Consider the following 25,984-nt stretch of genomic DNA (forward strand, 5'->3'; position numbering starts at 1 on the left):
ACTGAGCCACCCAGGTGCCCCAAGCAAAGGGTTTTAAAGTAAAGTCTCTTCTTTGCACAGAAGTGATATATGTATAACACTCACATTTGTCATCAGAATTTTCAGACCTTTACTCTTATTCCTGGGAATAGTATTTTAAATGCAATTACATAAACTCACTACTGTGTTCTATCTTTTGCCTTTGTTTAGGCATAAGACAACCTAATGAGTAAAACTGTGCACTGGTGTGTGAAGTTCAGTTTTTTGTCTTTTTTTTTTTTAATCAGTGTTTAATGAGGAGAGTGAAAAAAGGAAATCAGTGAAAAGTAGTTTGTATGAAACTAACTCATACCAGTGATCTCTTAAGAAGTGGATCTTTTTATAAAACATACCTTGTTGGCCACATCTCCAAAAGTCAAGTTTGTCAAAGCCATTCCAGCATACCGTCTTAATGTAATACTGTAGTGGTCATTAGTTAGCCCATACATTTCACAGTCCACTTGCAATAATTCTGCAATGGCCTGTAGTCCCCCTAATTTAAAAAGGGCAAGAGGAAAAAGACAATAATCTAAAATAAAACAAGTGGCACCAAGTTTAAAAATTACTTATTAGGAAAACATCTCAAAGAAGGAGAATATATGGTTTGAATACATCTCTAGATCACAAGCTACAAAAATTGTTACAAAGAACTTCTATGTAATACTCAAAGTACAACTGATAATGACTCATTTTCTGCCAGTTTTCTCCACCCTCCAAACCCTTGCCTTACTGAGTGAAGTGGGCATTATAGTCTTATTTACCGCATGTATACTGTATCTTGTCATTGATGAAGAAGGCTATGTTCTAACACTAGGTCTTCCTGCATGAAGGCAGAAAAAGGTAACTTATTTTTATTATTACAACTTTACAAACATTCTTCAATGTTATACAATGTGGCCTAATTACTTTAATTTTTTTTATTTGCCAAATAATTAGCCTTAGGACCTGAGACTTTTAAATGAAACTATGCATGAAGCAAAGATTATTTTCTTATAAAAAAGAATTATCTGTTCAATTTATTACTAAGTTCTATAAAACCACTTATTATGTATATATTTTTAAAAATTTCTTACTTTTCTTTGATATTCACAAGCGTCAAACACCAACTAAGCTAGGATTTAGTATTTTCCTTCCCCGTGATTCCCACCACTGTGTATGCCTGACAATGCCCACAGTGGTCAACACTGAGAAGGCAAGGAGAAAAATGAAGGAAAAGGGAAAGACAGAAAGGAAAGGGTAGTAACAAAAGAGAACAAAAAAATCCAAAAAAAAAAAAACCAAAACCAAAAACAAAAAAAGGTAAAGCAAAATGGTGAGCAAGTGAATAAAATAAAAATGCATATGGAAGCTATTCAAAATATTCATCATTAATATTAATCATCACGGGACTGGGGATATTGTTTTGTCACAGAGAAGTGGCTCAGACAGAAAAAAGGAAGATGAACATAAACAGGTGATTTTTGGAAATTCTTAGTCTAAACAGTCAGGTTATCAATTTGGAAGAGGACCTGTATGTTTGGTATTTTTGTAAATGATCTAGAAGGGTCAGTATGTAGAGGAGACTGCAAATATGTAAAACAAAGTTCTAAATTGGGTAAAGAATTCCAAGCCAGGAGAATTAACTGTACGAAGACTGGTGCAAATCTTTATGACTAGCAGCAATGAGATGAGTTTGAATGTAGATAAGTGAAAATTAATTTGGTTAAGGAAAACCCAAACCATGTTTAGGAGTATTTTCTTCCATCTACCCAGGATAATGGAAAAAAAACATAGACAGTGAACACAATACAGTGACTATCTTTAAGGAGCTTATATTATTAGAGCAAAAGCAGACCCTGAACAACTAGGCATAACAGACTGTGTAGAAGCACAGGGAGAGGTAACAGGTGACTTCACCTAGATCGAGAGTATCAAGAAAAAGGCTGAGGAAATAATGTTTAGGTTAAGAAAGACTTAAAGGATGAGTATCTAAAACGAGTGGGGCGGGAATAATAGAAAAACATTTTAGGCAGATGAAACAGTATGTGCAAGAGCCCCTGAGCCTGAAATACACAGCAATAAGGGGAAGGTCTCAAGATGAGGCTACGAAATGGGTAGAGGCCGTATCATGCAAGACTTTGTATGTCACACTAAGGCTTTCCGACAGGGGAAGGAATAATTTAATGTACATTCTAAATAGATTCCTGTGATCTGTAGGATGCAGAATGGATAACTGGAAGTGGGGAGCCAAGTAAGTACTGTACTTCCTGCAGAGTAGGAGAGATGATAGTGGCCCAAACTGGGGATGGAAAGGAGAGCAGTGATGAGAGATAAATTTAAGAAGCAGAATTAAAGTACGGTACTTTAATTAGGGTAGAGTTATGGGATGTCTTCCGAGATTCTGGCCTGAGGAACTGGGCTGACTGTCATGCCATTTTCTGAGAAAAAAAAACCTCAGAAGAGAAAGGGATGTGGGGCTGAAGGAGATGACCAGTTCAGTTGGGCAGCTGAGTTAAAAATGTCTGCAAAACCATCTAAGTGAAGATGTCAGATGAGGAGTTTGATAATGTGTCTAGAACTCAGGAGTGGGAAAGTGGATTAAGATGTAAATCGGCAAAACACTATAATGGAAGCCATGGATTGGAGGATATTGTTTAGAGAGAGATGAAGAAAACCTAGGACAGAGCTTTGAGGAATTCCCACTATTCAATACTTGAGTAGAAGAGAAGGAGCCAGTAAAAGAACTGAGGTTTTGACTTAGGAAACTGACTTGGGAATGACCGATGACCTAAAGACCATGGCCCTGTATACTGGTAAGATCACCAAGATGTTGAGCATTACAGAGCAGGCTACTGATACCAAAACAAACATCCTATGCTTTGTGCCTGTGTGGTGTGATAATATCTGTGATACTTTCTTAAGAAAGGTGAAATGATTTAATAAAGAAGGTCTCAAGAAAGCACTAAAAGAAGAAAGACCTTTTTTCCAACAGAAAAACTAAAACACTCAGGACTTGATTCTGGAAACAAAGATTAAAGAAGGATATAGTCTAATATCAACAAAAGCATGAAGAAAAAAGAACATTCGATAAAATTTAGGATTCAGATAAAAGAGAGCTTTTAATGACTTTAGACAAATAAAGAAGACATTCTGTAAATTTTAAGGCAACAATTAAAATCTGTGTCAAAACTACAAATGGATTCACAAAAATCTGATGTGAATTCATGACTGATAGAATAAAAAAATAGGTTGCCCTTAGAAAAGTTAGCCTGTCTCAAGGTAATACAAAGATGATAAGCATATTCTTTCACATTTTGCTCAGTGTCTATGTTTTAAAAATGGTCCACATGAACCAGATATTATCCAATGTGTGATCTCATAACCTTAAAGCAAGTAGAGGACCAATGGTTTCAACAGAACCCTTAATTTAAACTTATGTATATAAAAAAGATAACAGAAAGATGACACTTAGTTTTTTAAAGAGTATATTATTTTCCTTTTACTTGGGTTAGATAGTCACCATTATCATTCTAAAATAATCATTAGGGGCCCAACGTAAATATTCTATATATTGGTGTTTCACAAAATTTACTGATATAAGAATCACCTGGACCACTAATTAAATGATTCCTAGGTACCCCTCTGGAGATTCTGCTATACTAAGTCTGTCTGCTACAAGGCCAGACAATCTATGTGGTTTGACAAGTATCTCTGTGATTATTATGATCTAGTTTGGAAATACTAATACAAATAAATCATGAATTCCTTGAAAGTCAGAATCATATCTTCACCATTTTTCAAGGCACAGTTTCTGGGACAGAGCTGGGACTTAATCAATGTATACACCCCTTATAGCACAGCCTACAACCTGCAGTTCTAACAGGTACACCTAAATCATCTTGAAAAGTTGTAGAATCCTCTTGTATGTACAAATGACAGTCCCAGCTGACTAGGTTTAGGAATTTCCCTTCATCTGTTTGGGAATTTATTCCTCCTTATCCCTCACTGTCAGATACTTTGTGCTTCCTTACTCCATCTCCCCATAATCCACAAACCTTGATTTTTCTTTTGCTTTGTACAAATTTAGAGGCTAGGAATGAGAAGAAAGGAATCCCCTGTGGCTCTGTTCCCAACAGTCACACCCCCAGAGGCCCCATCCTGCTCCTCACCTGAAAGCCCCTGCCCTAGCTCCTGTGATGAAATGCCCCGGGTAGCCTTCCTACCTGAAGAAGGAAGAGGAACAAATACTGAGTCTAGGTTTTTACTTTGAAATTCAGATGATTAATGTGTCAGTCCTAGTCTACAGTTCATTGGAACACAGGGATATTTACAGAAAAACCTTTGCAGTAGTTTCAATTTGGATTAGTTTTCTTGTTTATTCAAGATTTTTTATCTGCTTCCCATTATTACTAGCATTAAAAAACAACCAAACATAAAATTTTCACAAATGCTGAGACTACTCAGGAGGGGAGAACACATAAGATCACACACAGTTCCACTGGAGGCTGGGAGGTGGGGGAAGAAAAGAGAATCAGATGGGCCAACTGCAATGGCCTGTGGGAAGAAAAGCATGGCTGGAGGTCAGGCCTGAGATCACAAAGTACACAGCCCCCCAAAGTGATGACTCTGAAGGAGACAACACTCATTGTTGGCCGTGCAGGTTCTCTGTGTTTAAGAGTCTCATGATTTTGTGACTTTTCAGATAAATGATGAATGACAATGATGAGGGTGGTAGAATATAAAGTGGGGGCTGGGATGTAATGTAAAATAAACAGCACAAAAAGCAAGGGCACAGCCACACTAAGATGGGAACTCAGTGTATGGTTCTTGCTTGTGGTACAACTAAACAAATCCAGTTCACATGAGATGGCTCAGCATGATGCAATTATAACTACCACATGTGCAAAATGAACCTAGAAATCAAAGAAAAACTGTTACACGACAAATGGGGTGCACAATAATGCAGGTTATAAAAGGTTTAGAGTGTATGAAAACACACACATAAAAGAGTAATACTTCCAAAAATTAGTGGAATATTTCTAACTTAAGTTACAGCAAATTCTCTTCTTCATTAACTAGTTTCAAAGATACCATGCCGCTTATCATGAAAATCCAGTAAGTACTGATAACCATGAAGAGAAATGAGAATCTTAATAATAATTTCTTCTGGTGTCCATCAGAAGTGACTGAGTTCAAGAGTAATCACATAGCTCCCCATTTCAAAATAATTTAAATTACCCTCCCCATCCACTATCACATAGCGTCAACTGTGGAAACAGGGGCAAGGAGTGGCCCACTTAGTAATTTTTCTAATTGTTGGCTAAGAGTTTGAAAAGCCAAGTTACTTTATACAAGGTAGCAGTTTCTATCATTAAGAACCTTTTCTTCTCTGGAAACCAGAGCATAATGATTTGCTACAAGGAGGAAACAGGTGGTAACAGAAATTAGTGGCCTTATGCCCAATTCAACCATGATGAAAAATCTTCAGTACTCTTCTATGGCATTAAGAAACATTTTTGTCTTACCAAGTTCATTCATCGCATGTCTATGTTCTTCATCAAATGAAAGTTTCATTAAAACACAAACAGCAGGACAGATTTGATGTTCAACAGGAGCTGGCACTGGAAAATAAAATTGACATAAACCATAATGCTTTGTTTTTTCAGAAGCAACAATGTTTATTATACTTAAAAAAAAAAAAAAAAGCAGGGGTCACTAATATTTCCCTAATGCTTAGTAGTTTAGTAGATCAACAAATAAATACTACCAATTTGGAAAAGAAAATATGAGAAAAGGGCTTTTCTTGGTTCCAGAAAAGTGTTTACTACTTATATGCTTTTAACTAACTCTGTCAGAGTAAATTCCTTGCAGGTTTATACTATAACTCAAATAATAATTTAAAATTATAATGACTATGTAAAAGAATAAAAACACTTTGGTATAAAACCATTTTGTTATGATTTCTATTTAAACTACTGTCATGAGTGTGGGTTAAAAGCACTTATTTGTGTACAAGTATAGTAAAGAAATCTAGCACGAACCTGTGGAGAAAGCTTACCACAGAGACAGTAAACAAGAAGAGGTGTCCAAGGAAATGTACCTCCACATTTAATACCATGTACAGTTTCAAAGCTCATTATTTGAAATAAAAATGTAAAAAGCCTATTTTTCAGAAGTAATATTCATTTATTTAAGCATTTTGAGAACTGTTATTAAGATAAAAAAATACCAGTTATTATGTAATTGTGGATACCACAGAAAAAAAATCCAGGAAGACATTGTTCTCTCAGTAAAGTATCTTAGTAGTTTTCTTTACCTTTAGGACAACAAGATAGTAAAGACTATTTCTGCTATTTTCTTATTCTTGAGAATTTGTAAATTTTAAATAAATTCACCTTTATAGCTAAGCTAAAAAAAATCTGCTAGAGGGGCACCTGGGTGGCTCAATGGGTTAAGCCTCTGCCTTCAGCTCAGGTCATGGTCTTAGGGTCTTAGGATCAAGTCCCGCACTGGGCTCTCTGCTCAGCAGGGAGCCCGCTTCTCCCTTTGCCTGCCTCTCTGCCTATTTGTGATCTCTCTCTGTGTCAAATAAATAAATAAATAAATAAAATCTTAAAAAAAAAAATCTGCTAGAGCTTCATAGAACGTGTCACCATCAGCCCTTCTACTGCCCCTTGAATCAACAGGTTGATACAATTGTCCCCTCTCCTCTGTGTGTGTGTATGTGTGTATGTGTGTATGTGTGTGTGTGTGTGTTTTCTTATCAGGTAAAAGGAAGGTCTTACCTTATATACTTACTGCTTTCGGTTCTTGCTACGGGAATGAAGTAAGTTATGTCCCCAAGGGTCCCAATTCTTAACTTCCCTGCTCCTGACGGAGAGGGGTTGGTAGCCCAGGGTTTCTCCCTCAGCAAAGAGCTGCATGGCTGATCACCCCCAGCAACTGGGACCCATTGCCTGAAGCAGGAAGGTGCAGCGGGAAGAGGACTAGGTTGACAGTCAGAAGATCTGGCCTCTGTTCCTGGCTCTACCACTTACTAGCTAAGAGGCTAACAGGCAAGTCTTTTAGCATCTCCGAGCCTCAGTTTCTTCATCTGTAAAATGGAGATAATACCTTCCCTTCCTACTTCATGAGTTTGTTGTGAGGCTCAAATAACATAACAGATATAACACAGCTCTGTATCCACTGACTAGAGTGTTGTGCAAATGTTAAGATAATAGCTTGGTCACTAACAGCTGAAGGAACTAGTCACTTTCTTGAGCTTTATCTATAAAATGGAAGAGATGGAAACATAATTGCTCAAGTTCTTTCTAAATCTACTATACCATGACTATAAATCTCTCTTGACCTCGTTCTTTTTTGGTTGCATAGTACTGCATGTGGTGTTTTCCTTTACTACTTTTTTTTTTCTAGAAAAGTACAGACTTAAGTTTTAAACTATGTTAGCGGTGTAGATGGCTATTATCAATTTCCCATTCCTACTCATGAAGACAACTTCATGCTAACTAAAAAAGTTTTCATTTAAAAAAGGTTTACATTTGCTTTGGTAACATGCACTATAGGGAACATACTTGGATTTTTGTCCTGGTCCATGCCTTGTTCATGGGCTTCCTGCCACTCCCAACAGGTTTCACAGTAAGCTCGTATCTGTTCCAAAAGATGAAGGACTCGGATTTCACGCCTGCCTCTCTTGTCATCAGGCTGTGAGTGAATGATGTTGTGAAGTGCTGCACTGGCCCTGGCCCGAGCCTCTTTACTGCCCCGGGAATTTCCCAACAACACAGAGTCTTTGTCATTGCCATGTAAAAGCTGGATGAGGAGAGGAAGACATCCAGACTGTCGCATGGATATACAGCTGTCTTGGGAGCTAGACATAGCTAGCAAAGTTCGCGACATATCATCCTTATCATGAGTACCAAGCATTGACAACAATGAATACACCATTTCCACCTGTGGGCCAAATGAGTTTAGAAACAAAATTATGACTTTAATATCCAAACGCTAACACCAATGATGTGATGAATGGGATACTTATTGTAAGTCATTAAAAAGAAAAACAAAACTCAAAACCTCTTTCTAGGATGAAGTGATGAGCATTATTTCAAAATCCATATAATCACCATCAATTTGTTTATATGGGTAAATAGAAGTAGGGGTGGCATACAGTGTTGAAAGAGAAGGTAGGTTCTCACACACTTAAATTGCTGTTTGTCTGGGTCAACTGATTATAATGAATGGTAATTGATTTCACACACATACACACACACACACACACACAATGAGGAATGTGATGTACCTAAATATTTTACACAATTTAAAAATTTTACTTCTTTTAATTTACAACTATAATCAATAAATAGAAAACACTTTTCAACAATTATGATGTACTGAGTACCAGTTCTTGACAATCACTAACCCTTACCAGATTATAATATTATTAAAAGTGTATGATTTCTCCCTTAAACATATAAAAAGAAGAATGTCATAAAAAGAACGCCATGATCACATAGGGAATACAAGGACTCTTGATCAATTTCCTTTTTTTAAAGCATGCAGTAAGCATCAGTTACTCTCTGACAATAAGTTCTAAAGGTTTACTCAGAAGCAGATTTGAAACTGGAAACAGTACCCAGTTATCCTGCACTGTAATTAGCCTCATTTCAAAGCCAGAGCGATTACATAAAAGTGGAGGCTATTATATAAAGAATGTATCATCTCTATAAATCAGTGGTTCTTAGTCAGTGGTGATTTTGGCCCTCCCAGGACACTTTTGGTGGCCACGACTGTGAGAGGAAGTGCTACGGGCATCTACTAGGTAAACACCAGGGATACTGCTAAACGTCGTACAATAAAGAATTACCCAGTCAACAATGTTGAGGCTAAGAAACTCTAAATAAATACACACTACTCCTAGATATTAATGTTTTGGGAAGGTAGTATAGAACTGTGGGTAAACTGGGCTTTCAAATTCTGGCTCCACCACTTATGAATGAACTGTGTGACACTACCACATTATTTGATTTCTCTAAGCCCCAGTTTTCTCAGTTGCAAAATGGAGAAATTTACCTAACAAGGTTTTCTCTGTGAAGATTAAATGAAATAATACATGTATAGGATAGTAGCTGGCATTCAAAAATACAGTAAGGTCTTAATGTTATCATTCATAAGTCACTTCAAAAGGCAATGAATTCTAGCTGGCAGTTTTCATGCAACAGTACTTGTGAATATTAGATTTTCTTTACAGTAAGAACTACATGTTGATGTTGGACAGACCTGGGGTTGAAGTCCAATTTAAATATGCAACAGCTGCCTGAAACTTTTTTTGCTTCAGTTTTCTCTTTTAAAAAAGAGGGACAAGAATACAGTGTTTTTGAGACGATCGGAGAAAATGTACACACAACTTCTAGCACTATTATTGGCATATCAGAGGTCCCAATTAGCAGCTATTATGAGTTATTAAGAGGATTAAGTCTCATATTAACAATATCGTTGATTATTCTAAATTCATTTCTTAAATCACATTAGTTATTTCAGTAATGCTCTTCATAAGATCCATTATATTGTTAAAGTAAAGAAAGAATAGGTAGAGTATGCTGTGAAAACAGTTAATGGAATTATTTAAGATTTAACTAAAAATACACTGTTTAGTAATATTAGAATGTCCTCTTTGTCAATATAGTATTAAAGACTCTGGCTTTAAAACAATAATAAAATAATTATTTTCTCTTTAAACACACCATTCTCAAGTCCTAAAATATTTGCTAATATCCGGCAGACTAAGAAAACTCACTTATCAGCACTGGGTAACATTCCATTTCAGTAACTTTTCCATCCATTTAAATAAATTTATTAAACACTCATTATGTGCAGGCTCTTGTGCTAGATGCTGCAAAAGATTAAAAAAAAAAAAAAGTCCCTACTCCCAAAGAGAATTTCATGCAAATTGCAGTGACTCAAAGGGGGCAGAAAGACCTCATGGGAGAGATGAGAGGACACTGGGAATCAGAAAATGTTTTGTAAAGAGTAAAGCCCAAGCAGAGTGCCGAGGGCTGATTCGGATTCTGACAGCCATTTTGTGGTGGGGTAGAAAGGGGAGGTGGTGCCACCGCAGGCGAGGCAGGGAGGCAGAAAATCCCAGGGAGTGCTTGGGAAGCAGCAAGTAAGTAAGCCAGAGTGGCTGGAGCTTAGGATACTTGTAGAGAAGTGGATGATAAGGCTAGGAAAGAATAAAAAATTAGCTAAATTGGCACTTTTTATAATCCTCATTTTTCCTTTGTGCTCTTTTGTATAAAGATTTTTCTTTAAGAGACTGTGGTGATGGAACCAGAATTCTCTAGTTGAATTTAAAAGATGAATGAAGAATGTTTTAGCAAAGCACTCTCAGTATTAGTGGCCAGAGTTTACAATCTTCTGTTACCTTGGTTCCCAGATGACTTGTCAACCTTCGAGGAGCAGAGTGTGTGCTGCTAGAACTCAAAACACTGGCTGTTTCGTGATCCATCCGTGTAGATGAACCCTAGAAATTAAGCAAATTATGGATAGTATAATTTAGATTATAGATACCAAAGGAACAGTCTTTAGGGTAAATAGCTAAATACAGCATGAAAAGTGCGGACATTTTAACAGCTCAAGATGATTTTAGATTTTAAAAAACTGAAGAAAAGATTTGTTGCAAAAGACAGTTAAATACAGTGTGGAAATAACTAAACACTGAAGAAATTCTAAGAGTGGTATTTTTTCACAGATGAAAAGACATGAAACCACATTCAGTTAAAGATAAATTTATTGATAAAAAGCTTTATTAATTGATGAAATGCTCTAAATTACCACAAAACTAACTTAGAATTTGTTACAGTCCATGTTCTCCAGGAACTCACAGCACAGAGAGGACTGCTTAAAACTTAATTAGAAAAGCCGTGAAAGAATAAATAGTCACACTGTGATATGATCAGCACCATAGTAGAAAAATGTATAAAATACCAAGGGGAAAAATAATAAAATATTGAAGGAAACCAGGAAGAAAAACAACTACTTGCTATAAGGAACTAGTAAATATTAAAGGCTGCATAAAATAAATAACATTAAAGGTAGGCCTTGAATTCTGCGGTAGAAGACAAATACAAGTCTGTATAAAGGTATAAATAGGGAGTATTTGTTTAATGTGGACAGGACACAAGGTGTATGGTGTGAGATAAAGGTTGGGTTAAATTATAAAGTGTCTCAGGAGTCATGAGTCAAGCTGTGGATGTTATAGAGCCACTAGACTTTTGGCAAGAGGATAGCACAATGAGAATTATATCCTTACTTATTTTTTAAGTTTTATTTTGTGATCTCTATACCCAACATGGGGCTTGAACTCATGACCCTGACTGAGATCAAGAGCTGCATGCTCTTCCGAATGAGCCAGCCAGGCACCCCCAGAATTACATCTTTAAAAGAGTATAAAAGACAGGATAGAGAGATCACAGGTGGGAAATCAGGAAAAGAGTACTTTCAATAGTTGAGTGGTCTTGAGGGCACAAAGTAAGGAAGTGAGCATAGGAAGTCAAGGATACCCTGTATTTAGAGGACAGAATCAATCGATTTGCTAATTGACTAGATGTGAATACAGAGATGCTGGGAACCAAGGACAACCCAGAAGTGCTGAGCTTGGATAAATGGGCGGATAGTGCAGGCAGTGTTAATACATGAAACCCAGGAAGAGATAATGGGTTTCAGTGTGGGACCTGATATCACCATTCTATATATATATCAAACATATAGTAAAAATGCTCAATGGGCATCTGAAAACACACAATCCAACTCTGAACAGGAGTAGAGGCTATAGATAAATATGTGGGACCTATCAAAATATTGGCTACAGCTAAAGCCGTTCATTAAGGGTTAAGAATAATGATTATAAGAATAATATCCAATTAGAAAGCAATATTGGCAGAACTTTATTCTGTTCATTGTTGTATTCTCAGTACCAAGCATAGCAGGCACCCACAAAATATTTGTTAGGAATGAAAGAGGAGCTAGTAGTAAAATCTGAAAGAATATCTGGGCAAAGGACACCTTTACCGGTCCTTTCACATACAGATGATCTCACTAATTGGAGAAGGAGGTGTGGCAAAGGGGTGCTTTTCCCACGATGGGAAAAACAAGTTTGAGGATTGTGAATTGTTTACCTCCACTCCAGAGGGTACAATGAGTTGGCATAAGTCACAATCTCTGAATGTACCTCCTTCCCTAAATTGTGGAACCAGCAGACCTTGTAATTTCCTTTGTGCATTAGCCATAGGGCAACCCAAGGAGGCAGAAGCATTAAGCAAAGGTAAGAAAGGATATGGTGTGTGGTGGTGGGGGTAGGAGGGGGGACAAAACTGCAAATAAATTTAGACATAAAGAGCTTATTCCGGTTGTAATAAGGAAGATGGATTTGAGGAACCAAGATTCAGGGTACAAGATAGTCAGGGTTTTCTTTTTAAGTAAATTCAGGCAAGGGGCCTTTCTTGGTCTACAGGAGGTGAAGCAAACATACTTTCCTTGAGAATTCCTTGAGCCTACATTCGTAGGCTGTAAGGCAACCCCGGTGATCCTGGCTGTCAGGCCCTTATGTAATGTAACCCCTCATGTTGAGTATGGGCTAGATTTAGGGACTGGATTCCAATGAAAAGAATGCTGCAGAGGTTCTAAGTCACTTCCAAGATAAGGTTACAAAGACCGTGGCTTCCACCATGGGTACCCTCTCTTGTTTTCTCTGAGAGAAGCCAGCTGCTATGTTGTGAACTGCTCTATAGCTTGGCCCAGGTGGCAAGGAACTGATTTCTCTGGCCAACAGTCAGTGAGGACATGAGGTCTGCCAACAGCCATGTGGATGAGCTTAGAAGCACACCGTCTCCTAGTCAAGCCTTAAAATGACTGTGGTCCCAGCCAACACTATGACTATAGCCTTATGAGAGACCCTGAATCAGAGGCACTCAACTAGGCTGTAGCAAGATTCTTGACCTACAGAAACAATAATAAATGTTTGGTGTTTTAAGATGCTATACTTGTTAAGTAGCAACAGATAACTAACACACTCTCTGAAACAAAAGAGAAACAGGGGCTGGGCGCCTGGGTGGCTCAGTGGTTTAAGCCGCTGCCTTCGGCTCAGGTCATGATCTCAGGGTCCTGGGATCGAGTCCCCCGCTTCCCTCTCACTCTCTCTGCCTGCCTCTCTGCCTACTTATGATCTCTCTCTGTCAAATAAATAAATAAAATCTTAAAAAAAAAAAAAAAAGAGAAACAGGGGCTAAATCATGAAACAAGAGAAAACCTATTTCCTACAATAAAACGTGTTCCGGACATTCATTTCAGTGTAGACATTAAATTATCTTTAAGCTTCAATCTTATTATCTTCCTGTACTGAAAGAAATCAGCTCCTTGATTTTGGAACACTTCTTCCAATCTATCTAGCTAGATAGAAACTCAGATACATTTATTTTAAGGAGATACCAAGAAAACATTCCCATACTCACACGACCTATATAGCACTTGGGCCTTGAGAATCTTTCCTGGGCCCTTTTGTTAGGACTAGACCTGTGCCAACATCCTTTAGAGAGACTTAGAGAAATGATAACTCACAAGAAATGGTAACTTCCTAAGAAGTGTTTTCTACCTAACTCATGAGCAAATTCTGAAGACACTGAGTGTGATTAACTCTCTCACAAACTCAAGACCTGTTAAAGCAGTCATGTTGCATATCTCTGAAATTGGCCTTGTTCACTTTCCAAAGATTACAAGAGCATAGAATGTGGATTTCCCAGGGAAGGGTGGATAGGAAAGAAAACGCGGTGGGGGGAGGGGTGTGTTCTTAACTCTCGGTCCTAAAGTGTGTGAGCTCATTTTCCTCCCGTTTTCTTTCCTATCCGCCCTTCCTTGGATAATCCAGATTCCATGCTGCATGAATCCTCAACTTTTCACTTACTGCTCGTGTTACTCCTGTGGCCTTACCCGAAACCTGGCTCTCATGGGAAATCCCTTCTCCCTGCTGCCTTGTCTCCTACAAGCCATGTACTTTGCAGAGTCAGGAGGCAGCATAAGTCTATGTTTTCCTCACTCTTTAAATCATTTTGAAACCCTGTAACATCCAAATCTCTTTGTGTTATAATCACCTTTTCCCCCTTTCCCAGTGCTGTCGTAATACCTGATCTCCCAATCACTGTACCTAATTGTTACTTTGGTACAAGGGTCACTGACTTCCTTCCACTTTAACTACTGCATCATTCTCGGTAACTTCAACACCCATGCACATACCCCATTCAAAACCTTGGCCCCTCAGTTCTCTGATATCCTCTTCAATGATATTTTTCTCCTCTACTCCATTTTAGCCACTGACATCAATGATTCTCTCCTGGACTATTTCATTACCCCCAAATGCACCATCTCTCGATAACACATTTAGTTATCCCAACAGCCTAGTTTTCCAGCAATCTTCTTTAACCCTCCCCAAGAAAGCTGCTTCGAAATGGCAAGAATAGCAAGTGTGTGGATTTCTCTACATATTCCAGCTTGAATTTCTTGCAGCATATCACTTCCATTGATTCTCTTGCTAGTTTTCAACAGCTTTACTCCATGGTTATTCCATGGTTTGCTACCAAACCAACAAAATAACCTGCCACCATACCCATCTCCACCTTCTGCTGCTGAATCAGAGACACCTCTTCTATCCATGGCCTATCCCTTCATGTGTGCTCTGGATCCTTTCCCTCTACTCATTCCTTCCCATTGTTGTTCAAGCATACTCATTTCTTCTATCTTAAAAAAATAAAACAATCTGAAATTTTTCCCTTGAATCTATATCTTGATTGGCTAATGGCTTTTGAGTTAGCTAGAATTACTCTCTTCTACTTTATTTTTTAAGTCATCTCTACATCCCGTGTGGGGCTCAAACTCACAACCCTGAGACCAAGAGTCGCACACTCTACTAAGTCCACCAGGCACCCTTATCTTTTCTGCTTTTTACCCTTGCATTTAAGCCTCAACTCACTTGAATATAACACGGCAGGGAAGAAAGCCATTGAAATTGCTCTTGCTAAGATCAACAATGAATTTTTTTTGGTAAAACCCAATGCAGATTTTTTAGTTCTTATGGTAAATGGTCAATAATGTTAACTGTTTTCTCTTTTTTGGAGCAATGTGATTCCCTTGCTTTAGGATGTTAGCCCAGGTCTGCATCCTCTCACTCTATAATCATGAGGGATATAAAAATCTTCCATACCTTGAGTTATCACATTCATCACCCTTTCCTTCAATTCCAAACTCAAATATCTAACAGCCTACCTGACATTTCTATTTCAATGTCTCATATTTAAACCTTCAAAGTTAACCTTAATTTTAACGCTTTTGAAACTAGATTATTTTCCTCCACAAGCCTCCTCCCTCATTTAGAGTTAACACTGAATTGTATCACCATCTTCCTAGCTGCCTATGACAAAAAACTGGAAGTCATTCTTGACTTCTTTCCCCTTATCTGTCATATCCAACACCAAACCTTATGCCTAAGGATTCTATTTCCTAAATATTTTCAGATCCTGAGATATCTACTGACTAACTGACTCTCTCAAATCTATCAGTTGTTCCCTAATCCTAAGGCCATCATCATCTTTCATCTAGATATGGTACCTAATCTACCGAATCATTTGTGAGGTGTCAAATTAATTTATAAATTTCTCTAGGACCAACATCATCCTAACACTACTTAAGTGCTTCAAATATGTGTTCCTGTAACACTATGTACTTGCCCTCTCATAATACTTACACACTTCATGGAAACTTCTCATTTGTCTTACTTCTAGATTGTAAGTTTCTTAAGGAAAAGGTAGTAAGTACCTAGCTCACTCCCATATCCTGGGGTTGAGAACAGTCTTGGCATAATGCAGATGCTTAGTAAACAGATGCTGAACACTGATGAATGCATTTTATATTATCTTTCAGAGGAAAGGAGTAGGGGAAAAGGTGAACAGTAAAGTGAAAAATGGGATGGGGAGCACAGAGGTGGAGATAACATGAATGGCTGGAGGGAACCCAAGTAACTATAATTTCTTTTAATCACTATGTCTTAGAATCAAGCATCTCTTTATTTTCTGCTTTTCCCTTATTCATCCTTAAATAGCCACTGCCAATAGAGACAGGCACTCAAAAGTTCACTGAGAGGGCCTAGAAGGTATATGCCTGATGGCTGCACTTAGCAGAACTGGGATACAGTCAATTTCCTCCTGGGTCGGAACTCCTCTTCTCTCTTCTACCTTACTCACTTTAGAAAGTGACTCCAGGGTTTCTATTTCACAAGTAGCAAGAGTCTCTAAGTCACTGTAAAACCTGACTTGAGGGGAGGAATAAGCAAGCATTTACCCCTTTTCCTCCTATACAAATTGTACGTGGAAATATAATCAAATAGTACACAAGAATTCCTCCTTATAGAAGCTTCCCGGCTAATTTCATATCCTCTAATGAATTAAGGAAGCTGGGCATAAGGTATCAGTTACTGTTAATATCACAAGAAGACAACCAAACATTAGGTACTTCCTGACCGAAGACCAGAAGAACACAATGCTACTCTCAAAAGACTTGCAAAAACAATAAAACAAAAAAACAAGAAATGAAAATCCAAAGCTGATCATATCTCTAGATCCAAATACCAAGTTACAGGAAATACAGGGGACAGAGAAGAATGTCAAACTACATACCATGGAGATGTTATTAGCAAAATCTAGACTATGAAAAACTGTATAAAACAAATAACTTTGGTTCTTCAACAAATAAACATCCAGAAAAACAAGAGACAAAAAAGGAACTTATTAAAAGATTAAACGAAATTTTGGAGGAGTGCCTGGGTGGCTCGGTCAGTTAAGTGTCTGCCCTCAGCTCAGGTCATGATCCCAGGGTCGTGGGATCAAGACCCACATCAGGCTCCCTGCTCGGTGGGGAGCCTGATTCTTCCTCTCCCTCCCCTTGCTTGTGATTCCTTGCTCTCTCTATGTGTGTTTGTGTCAAATAAATAGGTGAAATCTTAAAAAACAAAACAAAACAAAAAAATTTTGGAGACTTATTAACTAATCCCAAAGCATGAACTTTACCTAGAAAGAGTCAAATAAACTATGAAAAATTATGACATTTATGAAACAACTGCAGTTCTGAATACTGACTAGATATCAATGCTGTTACTATTTATTCTTTTGGGAGTGTAATAATGACAGTGTAGTTATATACCTTCAGTCCTTTTTTCTAAAGTACGCACGAAACCCAATGTGGGTCACACTGAACTTACAATCCTGAGATCAAGAGTTGGATGTTCTGCCAGCTGAGCCAGCCAGGTGCCCCCACACCCACCCCACCAAATAGTGAAATATTTATGGAAGAAATGATGTCAGATCTTCTTCAAAAATAAAATGGGAGGGCAAAGTGGAATAGGGTACATGTGGATCACTATATTGTTTTATTTGCCTCTGTATGTATTTGCAATTTTCCATAGTAGAAAGTCTTAAATGCTTATTAGCAGCAAAGCATTCTCTCATCATTTCATTTCTTTCCCACTCTTGGCTGAATTTCATCACTACTACTGGCTATCACTAGAGATCTGGTTCTAAACTTTAAATAGAAAAGCTGAGAACAAATTAATAAATGAATTACACACGTAGTTATATACTAAGCAAGCAGGGATCTGACCTGTATAATTTACTTCAGGTTTTCTCTTTCCATTTAACTTCAAGGGGAGATTAATCACAGATTAAGAAAAACATTATTTCTAGAAGGGATGCCAGATCTTCCTTCCCACCAACATATATTTACTATTATCCACTATTTACCAGAGACTGTGAGAATATAAAAATGGACAAAACTAGATAAAATCTCTGCCCTTCTGGAGCTTAGAGTCTAGTGGGGGAAATCAGTATTAATCAAATAATCCCACAAATCAATGTAAAACTGCAAATCTGATAGTCTTCAAAAGAGAGGAATGTTCTAGGACAGCCTATAACAATGGGATTTGAACTGTTCAAGCCCCTTGAGAAAGTCATGCTTAGTGCAAAGACACATGAACTGATGTTAATGGAGTGAAATGGGATGAGAAGAGCACTGTAAAGAAGGGGTATAGAGGGGTGCCTGGGTGGTTCAGTGGGTTAAAGCCTCTGCCTTCAGCTCAGGTCATGATCCCAGGGTGCTGGGATCGAGCCCCGCATCGGGCTCTCTGCTCATCATGGAGTCTGCTCCCCTCCCCCAACCCCCTCTGCCTGCCTCTCTGCCTACTTGTGGTCTCTGTCAAATAAACAAAAAAAATCTTTAAAAAAAAAAAGGGGGGTAGAGATTACTCACAGGCTGCGGAAAAAGGAGACCCAATAAATATGAGGTACTGAAAGGCCAGGTGGCTATAGCAGTGACAGCGAAGTATGACGTAAAGCTGACGAGTTAGGCAGGAGCCAGGTCATATAGGTCATAATACAGGGTTATCTTATTCTAAGAACCAAGGGAAGCCAATATAGGGTTTTAAAGAGGGTGACTTACTCTTTGCAAAGACCATTCTGGCAGAGTGGGTGGGGGGAGAAATACCAGGTGAGAAAGGATTTACAATGAACTTGCATGCAGTGGTAATGGTAAATGCACCAGGACAGGAGATTTGCTGGATCACGTTACTTAGATCCTAAGAAAGTCAGACTGATTTTCATTTTCTTTTCTTTTTTTTTTTTTTTAATTTTATTTATTTATTTGAGAGAGAGACAGTAAGAAAGAGCATGAGAGGTGAGAAGGTCAGAGGGAGAAGCAGACTCCCCATGGAGCTGGGAGCTCGATGTGGGACCTGATCCCGGGACTCTGGGACCGTGAGCTGAGCCAAAGGCAGTCGCTTAACCGACTGAGCCATCCAGGTGCCCCCTGATTTTCATTTTCAGTTATCGTCACTGGCTTTTATTTCTGGAGCAAATAATATAATAAAACAAATGAACAAATCCCAAGAGGTTATCATGTGTATAGAGCCTATTAAGATAGTTTAAAGGAATTTTGGCTAACTGAATCACAGTCCCACAGGTATGTATCATTTGGCTATATCAGAATTTGGAGCAGCTGTAGTACTGTTTTAAACAGTGACTAAAACTAACCAAATAAATGGCATTAGTAGTATTAGTGCCACACAAACACTGATTTGGTGGCAAAGGTGTATTGCTAATATTGCCAAACGAATGTGTGTGTCATGTTTACCACTCCATCTATAGAACTACCAAATTGACCATTTGCAGAATGAATGAATATTTGCCTCTGATTCACTATTTTTCAAAGATCTCACACTCATTATAAAAAATTCAAACAATAGGGGAGCCTGGGTGGCTCAGTGGGTTAAAGCCTCTGCCTTCGGCTCAGGTCATGATCCCAGGGTCCTGGGATCGAGCCCCGCATCGGGCTCTCTGCTCCGCAGGGAGCCTGCTTCCTCCTCTCTCTCTGCCTGCCTCTCTGCCTAGTTGTGATTTCTCTCTGTCAAATAAATATTAAAAAAAAAAAATTCAAACAATACATAAAAATGTAAAAATGAAAGTAAAACAACATGAATTCCCAAATTTGGAGATATCATTGGTAACATTTTGAACAACATTCTCCAGACATTTCTCTATGCATGTACACATATGTGTAATATGAAAGAATATTTGCTTTTTTAAAGAAAAAAATGTTATGATTATTTTTCTAAGTCAATAGCGTTTATTCATATTCAACAAGCATTTAAACACTTACTATGCTAGTTGTTTGGGGTACAATGGTGAGCAATGGCAATATAGTTCAGCTTAAAGGATTTTTTTTAAAGTAGGCTCCACGCCCAGTGAACTCACAATCCCAAGATCAAGAGGTGAGCTGAGATCAAGAGTCGGACGCTTAACCAACTGAGCCACCCGGTGCCCCCAGCTTAAGGATTTTAAAAGGAAGACAGACAATTAAACCTACAATAAATTGTGCTAAATTCTAGAGTACCTGAGAGCACTTCATCAGTTCTAGGGAGGTAGGAACAAGGAGAATGTCCTAGAAGAAGTGCCATTTAAACTGAAGGGGAAGTATGGGTAGAACACAAACAAGTGAAGTGAAAAAAGGAGAGTTCCAGGCAGTGAACATCTGAAGAAACTGAAGTTGAAGAAATGGCGGCAAATCATCAGAGATAATGCTGAAAGAGCAGGCAACAAAGAATCTAGATTGTATTCTATGGGCAAGTGGGGTTGTCACTGAAAAGTTTAAACAAGTAAGTGATAATGGTGTTTTGGAAGGATCACTCTGATTATAATATGGAAAATACACTAGAGAAGGCAAGGCTGAAATAAAAGTTAGATCTCTATATAAGCAGAGATATAACTGATCATTTCTGTATGAATGTACCATGTAGGTTCTGTGAGGCCTGGGACCATCTGTCCTCTTCAATTCTCTGTCTCTAGAGTCAAATACAGCATCTAGCACATAATATTTATTAACTTAAGAAATAACTATTATTAGCTAGTAATAACAATAAGCTATTATGTTTAATGAGTATCTACCAAGAACTGTACTGTAAAGTGCGTTTTGCATTTAGTTCTCACAACTATACCATCTTATTTTGCTAAAGAACAAACACGAAAGCTCAGAGTTTATACTTGTCCAAGATTAGTTTCTTAACTAGTTAGCAGGGGACCAGGTTTAATCCTGGGTCTGCTGACCCCAGAGCCACTTAACCACTTATCCCACTCAAATGACTAATAATTTAACCAACTACTGATTAATACTCATTCAAGTTATTTCTAATTTTTGCTATTACAAATAATACGATTAATCTCTTCAAACATGTCTGAACACTCTTCACCTATTACCTCATAGCATAAAATCTTAGATATTGCATGATGAGCCACAGGCAGGTACAGCTATAAATATAGATACTTATCATAAAGTTCCTCTGCAGAAAGGTTGTTCCATTTCATACAACTAAAAGCAGAAGATAAGAATGCCTGTCAACCTACCATTACCAAGTGTTACTGATCTGCTTACCCCTTGGCAACCACCCCCCCAAAAAAACCAACAAAACACCTCATTTTGGCTATAGTTTATATTTACAAATCATTACTAACAAAACTATTACCTTTACATATGTTTAAAAGTCATTTTATTTTTCTTTTTAGTTCCTGTTCTTGTCATGTCATTTGTTTATGTTTTAATGATTTTTAGTTAATTTATACTCTTCATGTATCTGGAAATGCAACTTTTCCCTTATTATAAATATTTGTAAATAATGAGATCTTAATGTTTGTTTGTCTTGTAACCTTGCCATGATTTTACGGTGTACTTAAGTTTTACATTTTTATGTGAGAGCTACTGATTTTTTTTAAGCTTTACCATTCACCTCATGATTAAAAAAATTCTACCCACATTTTAAGAATTTTTTTATGTATGTATTTTTTTAAAAGATTTTTTTGTTTATTTGACAGAGAGAGAGGGATCACAAGTAGGCAGAGAGGCAGGCAAAGAGAGAGGGGGAAGAAGGATCCCCGCAGAGCAGAGAGCCCGATGCAGGGCTCGATTCCAGGACCCTGAGATCATGACCCAAGCAGAAGGCAGAGGCTTATTAACCCACTGAGCCACCTAGCACCTCTTTATATATGTATTTTTAATAGATTTTCTTTATTTATTTGAAAGAGAGAGAGTGAGAGAGACAAAGAGAGGGAGAGCACGAGAGGAGCAAGGTCAGTGGGAGAAGTAGACTCCCTGCCAAGCAGGGAGTCAGACAAGGGACTCGATCCAGGGACTCCAGAATCATGACCTGAGCTGAAGGCAGTCACTTAACCAACTGAGCCACCCAAGCGCCCACTCTTTTTATATTTTTAATAGCTTTCATTTTGACATTAAATCCAATCTTAGAATTAATTCCAATGTAAAAAATGTGATAAGAATTCAATTATTGGGGCGCCTGGGTGGCTCAGTGGTTTAAAGCCTCTGCCTTCGGCTCAGGTCATGATCGCAGGGTCCTGGGATCAAGCCCCGCATCGGGCTCTCTGCTCAGCAGGGAGCCCGCTTTCCTCTCTCCCTCTCTCTCTGCCTACTTGTAATCTCTCTCTCTGTCAAATAAATAAATAAAATCTTTAAAAGAAAAAAAAAAAGAATTCAATTATTATTTTTTAAATGGAGAGCCAGCTTACTGGATAGGTGAGACTTTAAAACACATAATAACAGGACTATGACCCAAAGCAGTAATAGTTGGTCTAATCCTAAACAAACAGTTTTTTCTGTCAAGAGAGGAGGATGCAGGCTCCCAGCTGAGCAGAGAGCCCGATGCGGAGCTCGATCCCAGGACCCTAGGATCATGACCTGAGCTGAAGGCAGAAGCTTTAACCCACTGAGCCACCCAGGTGCCCCCCTGTAAAATGAATTTAAATACTTAAATGAGACATTTACAAAATCTTTAGAACAATTTTTTAATGTATTTTTTAAGATTTTGTTTATTTGTCAGAGAGAGAAAGAGCACAAGCAGGGCGAGCAGCAGGCAGAGGGAGAAGTAAGCTCCCTGCCAGAGCCCGATACTGGACTTGATCCTAGGACCCTAATATCCCACAACCTAAGCCGAAGGCAGATGCTTAACAGACTAAGACACCTGGGTGCCGTAATCTTTATTTTTTTTTTTAAAGACTTTATTTATTTATTTAACAGAGAGAGAGAGAAAGAGCACAAGTAGGCAGAGGGAGAGAGAGAGGCAGCTCCCTGCTGAGCTGGACTTGATTCCAGGACCCTGGGATCATGACCCGAGCTGAAGACAGACACTTAACCAACTGAGCCACCCAGGCGACACTTAACCAACTGAGCCACCCAGGTGTCCCTAAAATATGAGACATTTTAAACTTCAAATTTAATAAAAAAATAACCTACAGACACTACAGGAATATTTTATATCAATAGTGGGGAAATTATCTTTAAAAACTTTCATTTCATTGAAATGAAATATTCATTGAAAAAAATGTGGAGAAGACCAAATACTCCAAACACAATTCTGTCATATTAGGATGCATTCTGTTAAAACTGTAATAGAAAATTAATGGCAGAATAGCAAGATAATAGTGCTACATTAGAAAAAAAAAATCAAGTTGACTTCCACAATTTTGCTAACAATGATGTGATAATGGTTCAACATGACTAGGCTACGTCTCTTTTTAGCAGCATTAGTATCATTTTTTTCCAATTATAAAACTTGGATTTCTAGATTTATGTAACCTTAAAGTGCAACAGAAAACAAGAATTATAACAAAGTCCTTATCACTTTTAAAAACACAAAAATGTCTTTGCAAACAACACCTTAGAGAGAGAGCAAATCTGTTCAATGCAAGCAATAGTAACTAGGTCAAATCATATATAACCAAAATGCAGTTTAGCATTTATTTTTCAAAAAAAAAAAAACCTCCTCCCCCAATGCTAATCATTTTAGACTAAAACAGAAATACACAATTTAGAGCTATAAAATGTACCTAGAAATTTTGAAAGCATTATTGTTAGATATAATAAAGAAAAATGACAGAGCATCTTGGCACTGAATTCTTCTGGAGGTATCAGTAAGATTTACAGATCATTCTGAGGACACTCTCACTCCATATTCCTTTAAAAAATATTTACATAGCTAATTAAAAAGAAAAACAATAAAATAAAATAATTTATTTACCTGACCACTACCAGAAGTTGCCATGTTGATTTCTGCCACTCCTTGACCTTCATTCTGCCGCTCAGCTTCATGTGAGCCGGCTTCATGCTTGTTCTGAGATGACCTCTGTTAATATGGAGTTAATATCATTACATACAAAAATGGTGAATGCTCTCTTACCCCACAGCTTTTTTTTTTCCTTTATTAGAGCTGTAAATGCATCAATTATACAGGTTTACAAAAGCATGGAACTGCACTTTATACTTCATAACCTCCAGCATGGTTTCATGACTATTGCAGCAAGAGGAAAGTGAAGTGTGTCCCTTGAGCATTAGAGCTGCACAAGACAAAGGATTTTCTGAGACTCACAGAAACACCATCCTCCACCAGCTGTGCTCACATCACTATCAGGGATATAACCCAACTAGAACAAATAATTGTCTCTTCTTCAAGGTCACATGGTTCTGGCATTTAATGGAGCTGCAAATATAACAGTTAAACTATTACCTAAGCTTACAAATACATTCTGTATATTTATATACACACACACACACATATATATCGTCTGCTAATAAAAAAGTCATGAAATCAGTAAGCTCTTAGATTCTGATTTGAATAAAACCAAAAACATTTTCTAATGTAACCACCATCTGTTATATGAAATGAAAATGACAGATTATATCCAGTAAAAGCAGTCATCTCAGGATAGGTTATATCCAGGATAAAGCAATCACTTTGTGAAAATACCACTGCAGAATCAAAGAAGTAAAATAATTTTTCCATTATCTTTTATAGAAGCACAAATATGCTTGCTGGCTCTAGGAAAATGATACTCAAAAATAAAAATTACACTTTTAAAAACTTGCTGTATTTAATAGTGGATAATTATATTACAAAATGGCTTCCACTGGAATTTCCTTAAACATCAAGCTTTCCTAGACCATTTAAATGTGACTTAAAAATTAACTTACATGAAATATTTCCATCAATAAACTAGTCAAGTTATATATAGACAAAAATGAGGTAGCTCAATAATTCAGAAATATAAGAAAAAATAGTATCATATGAAAATCCCACTATAAAATTCAACAAATTCAATAAAAGTAGAAACATTACAAAGTCAAATCAAGCGACAAAATGAATAAAAAACCCATTAAAACCACAAAGATCTGACACTAACATAATTAAAGATGTCAATATAAAAGTAATTACTGAGCATCTACTTATTTTAGTTACTTGTACGAGGTACCACAGAATATAGTGCTGGCAAAACAAGACACTATTCTACATACTCCTCAAGCTCACAGTCTCATCAGGGATACAATAATGAGAGACTAACAATAAAGTGAAAACTTTGACAAGCACACTGAAGAGAGTATAGGCGCTGTGAGAATAAACAAGCAGAGGGATATCACATGGTCTAACAGTTTGGGAAGGAGCCATCTTAAAAAATCCTGTTTGAACTGCGATCTAAAGGAGTTCTGGGGAAGGGGACAGAGTTAGGGGAAGGTTTTAGGTAAACAGATCATATGCAAAGGACCTGTGGTGGGGGGAGGAGGTGGTTTGTTCAAGTACATTAGAAAAATCATGGTGCAGAAGGTAGAAAAAAAGATGGTAAAAAAAAAATCTTACTCATTTTGTTGAATTTTAGTGTGATTCTCATGTATCACTTCTGCCCTCAAATAACTGATACTAGGCTATTAATGGGAAAAGTTAATGTAAATTGGTTCTATAAGGTCAAGTTTTAATTTTAAATGGTCTAACAGGTAGGAAACATAGAGGAGACCAGTTTGGAAGCTAATGTATTAAATTTAAGTGTGAGATGATGGTACCTGATACCAGGCAAGCAGTGACAGGGATAAAAGAAGTAGGGACAGAGGGGTAAATCTGAAGGACTCGATACTGATGGATATGGAATAGAAGAGATCTTGTGTCAAGAATTATTCCTATATTCCTTAGCTCACACAACTGAATAATGATGGTGTCACCTGCACAGGAGTTAATACTAATAGAGTGAGGGTTTTTGGGAGGAAGTGGCATGGTAAGAAGGACTTAGGAGGAGAAGATCATTAATTACATTTTGAGTATGTTGGATTTAAGGTGTCTTTGAGACATTTAAGTGGAGATGCAAAGAAGGCTCAGAGATTTAGGAGTCTGGAACTCAGGACTAGAAAAATGAATTTGAGAGCCAATAGTGTATAAAAGGTAGTAAAGCTATAAGCATACAGATGGTCTAAGGGAAAGATAATACAGATAAAAGAAATAATGACTTCAGGAATATATACAAAAAGCCAAAGAGGTGGGAGAAAAAAAACAAAACAGTGTTGCCATAAATGCCAAGAGAAG

General features: G+C 37.6%; 1 protein-coding gene across 11 annotated transcripts in view; it reads right to left on the minus strand.

Annotated features, from left to right (window-relative positions):
• The window catches only part of APC (APC regulator of WNT signaling pathway), a 138,175-nt gene that overhangs the window by 16,237 nt on the left and 95,954 nt on the right, over positions 1 to 25,984 (minus strand). For 6 of the 11 annotated variants that reach the window (XM_045999485.1, XM_045999487.1, XM_045999489.1 and 3 more), the window contains 6 exons: positions 23,660 to 23,764; positions 10,415 to 10,513; positions 7,569 to 7,947; positions 5,523 to 5,618; positions 4,167 to 4,220; positions 372 to 511 (listed from right to left, as the gene is read on the minus strand). In XM_045999485.1, the coding sequence (XP_045855441.1) occupies positions 372 to 511; positions 4,167 to 4,220; positions 5,523 to 5,618; positions 7,569 to 7,947; positions 10,415 to 10,513; positions 23,660 to 23,764 (873 nt within the window). The remainder of the gene's footprint in view (positions 1 to 371; positions 512 to 4,166; positions 4,221 to 5,522; positions 5,619 to 7,568; positions 7,948 to 10,414; positions 10,514 to 23,659; positions 23,765 to 25,984) is intronic. The other 5 variants (XM_045999495.1, XM_045999496.1, XM_045999491.1 and 2 more) reach the window with 3 other exon arrangements.

The sequence above is a fragment of the Meles meles genome, chromosome 3, assembly GCF_922984935.1.
Source record: "Meles meles chromosome 3, mMelMel3.1 paternal haplotype, whole genome shotgun sequence".
Lineage (NCBI taxonomy): Eukaryota > Metazoa > Chordata > Mammalia > Carnivora > Mustelidae > Meles > Meles meles.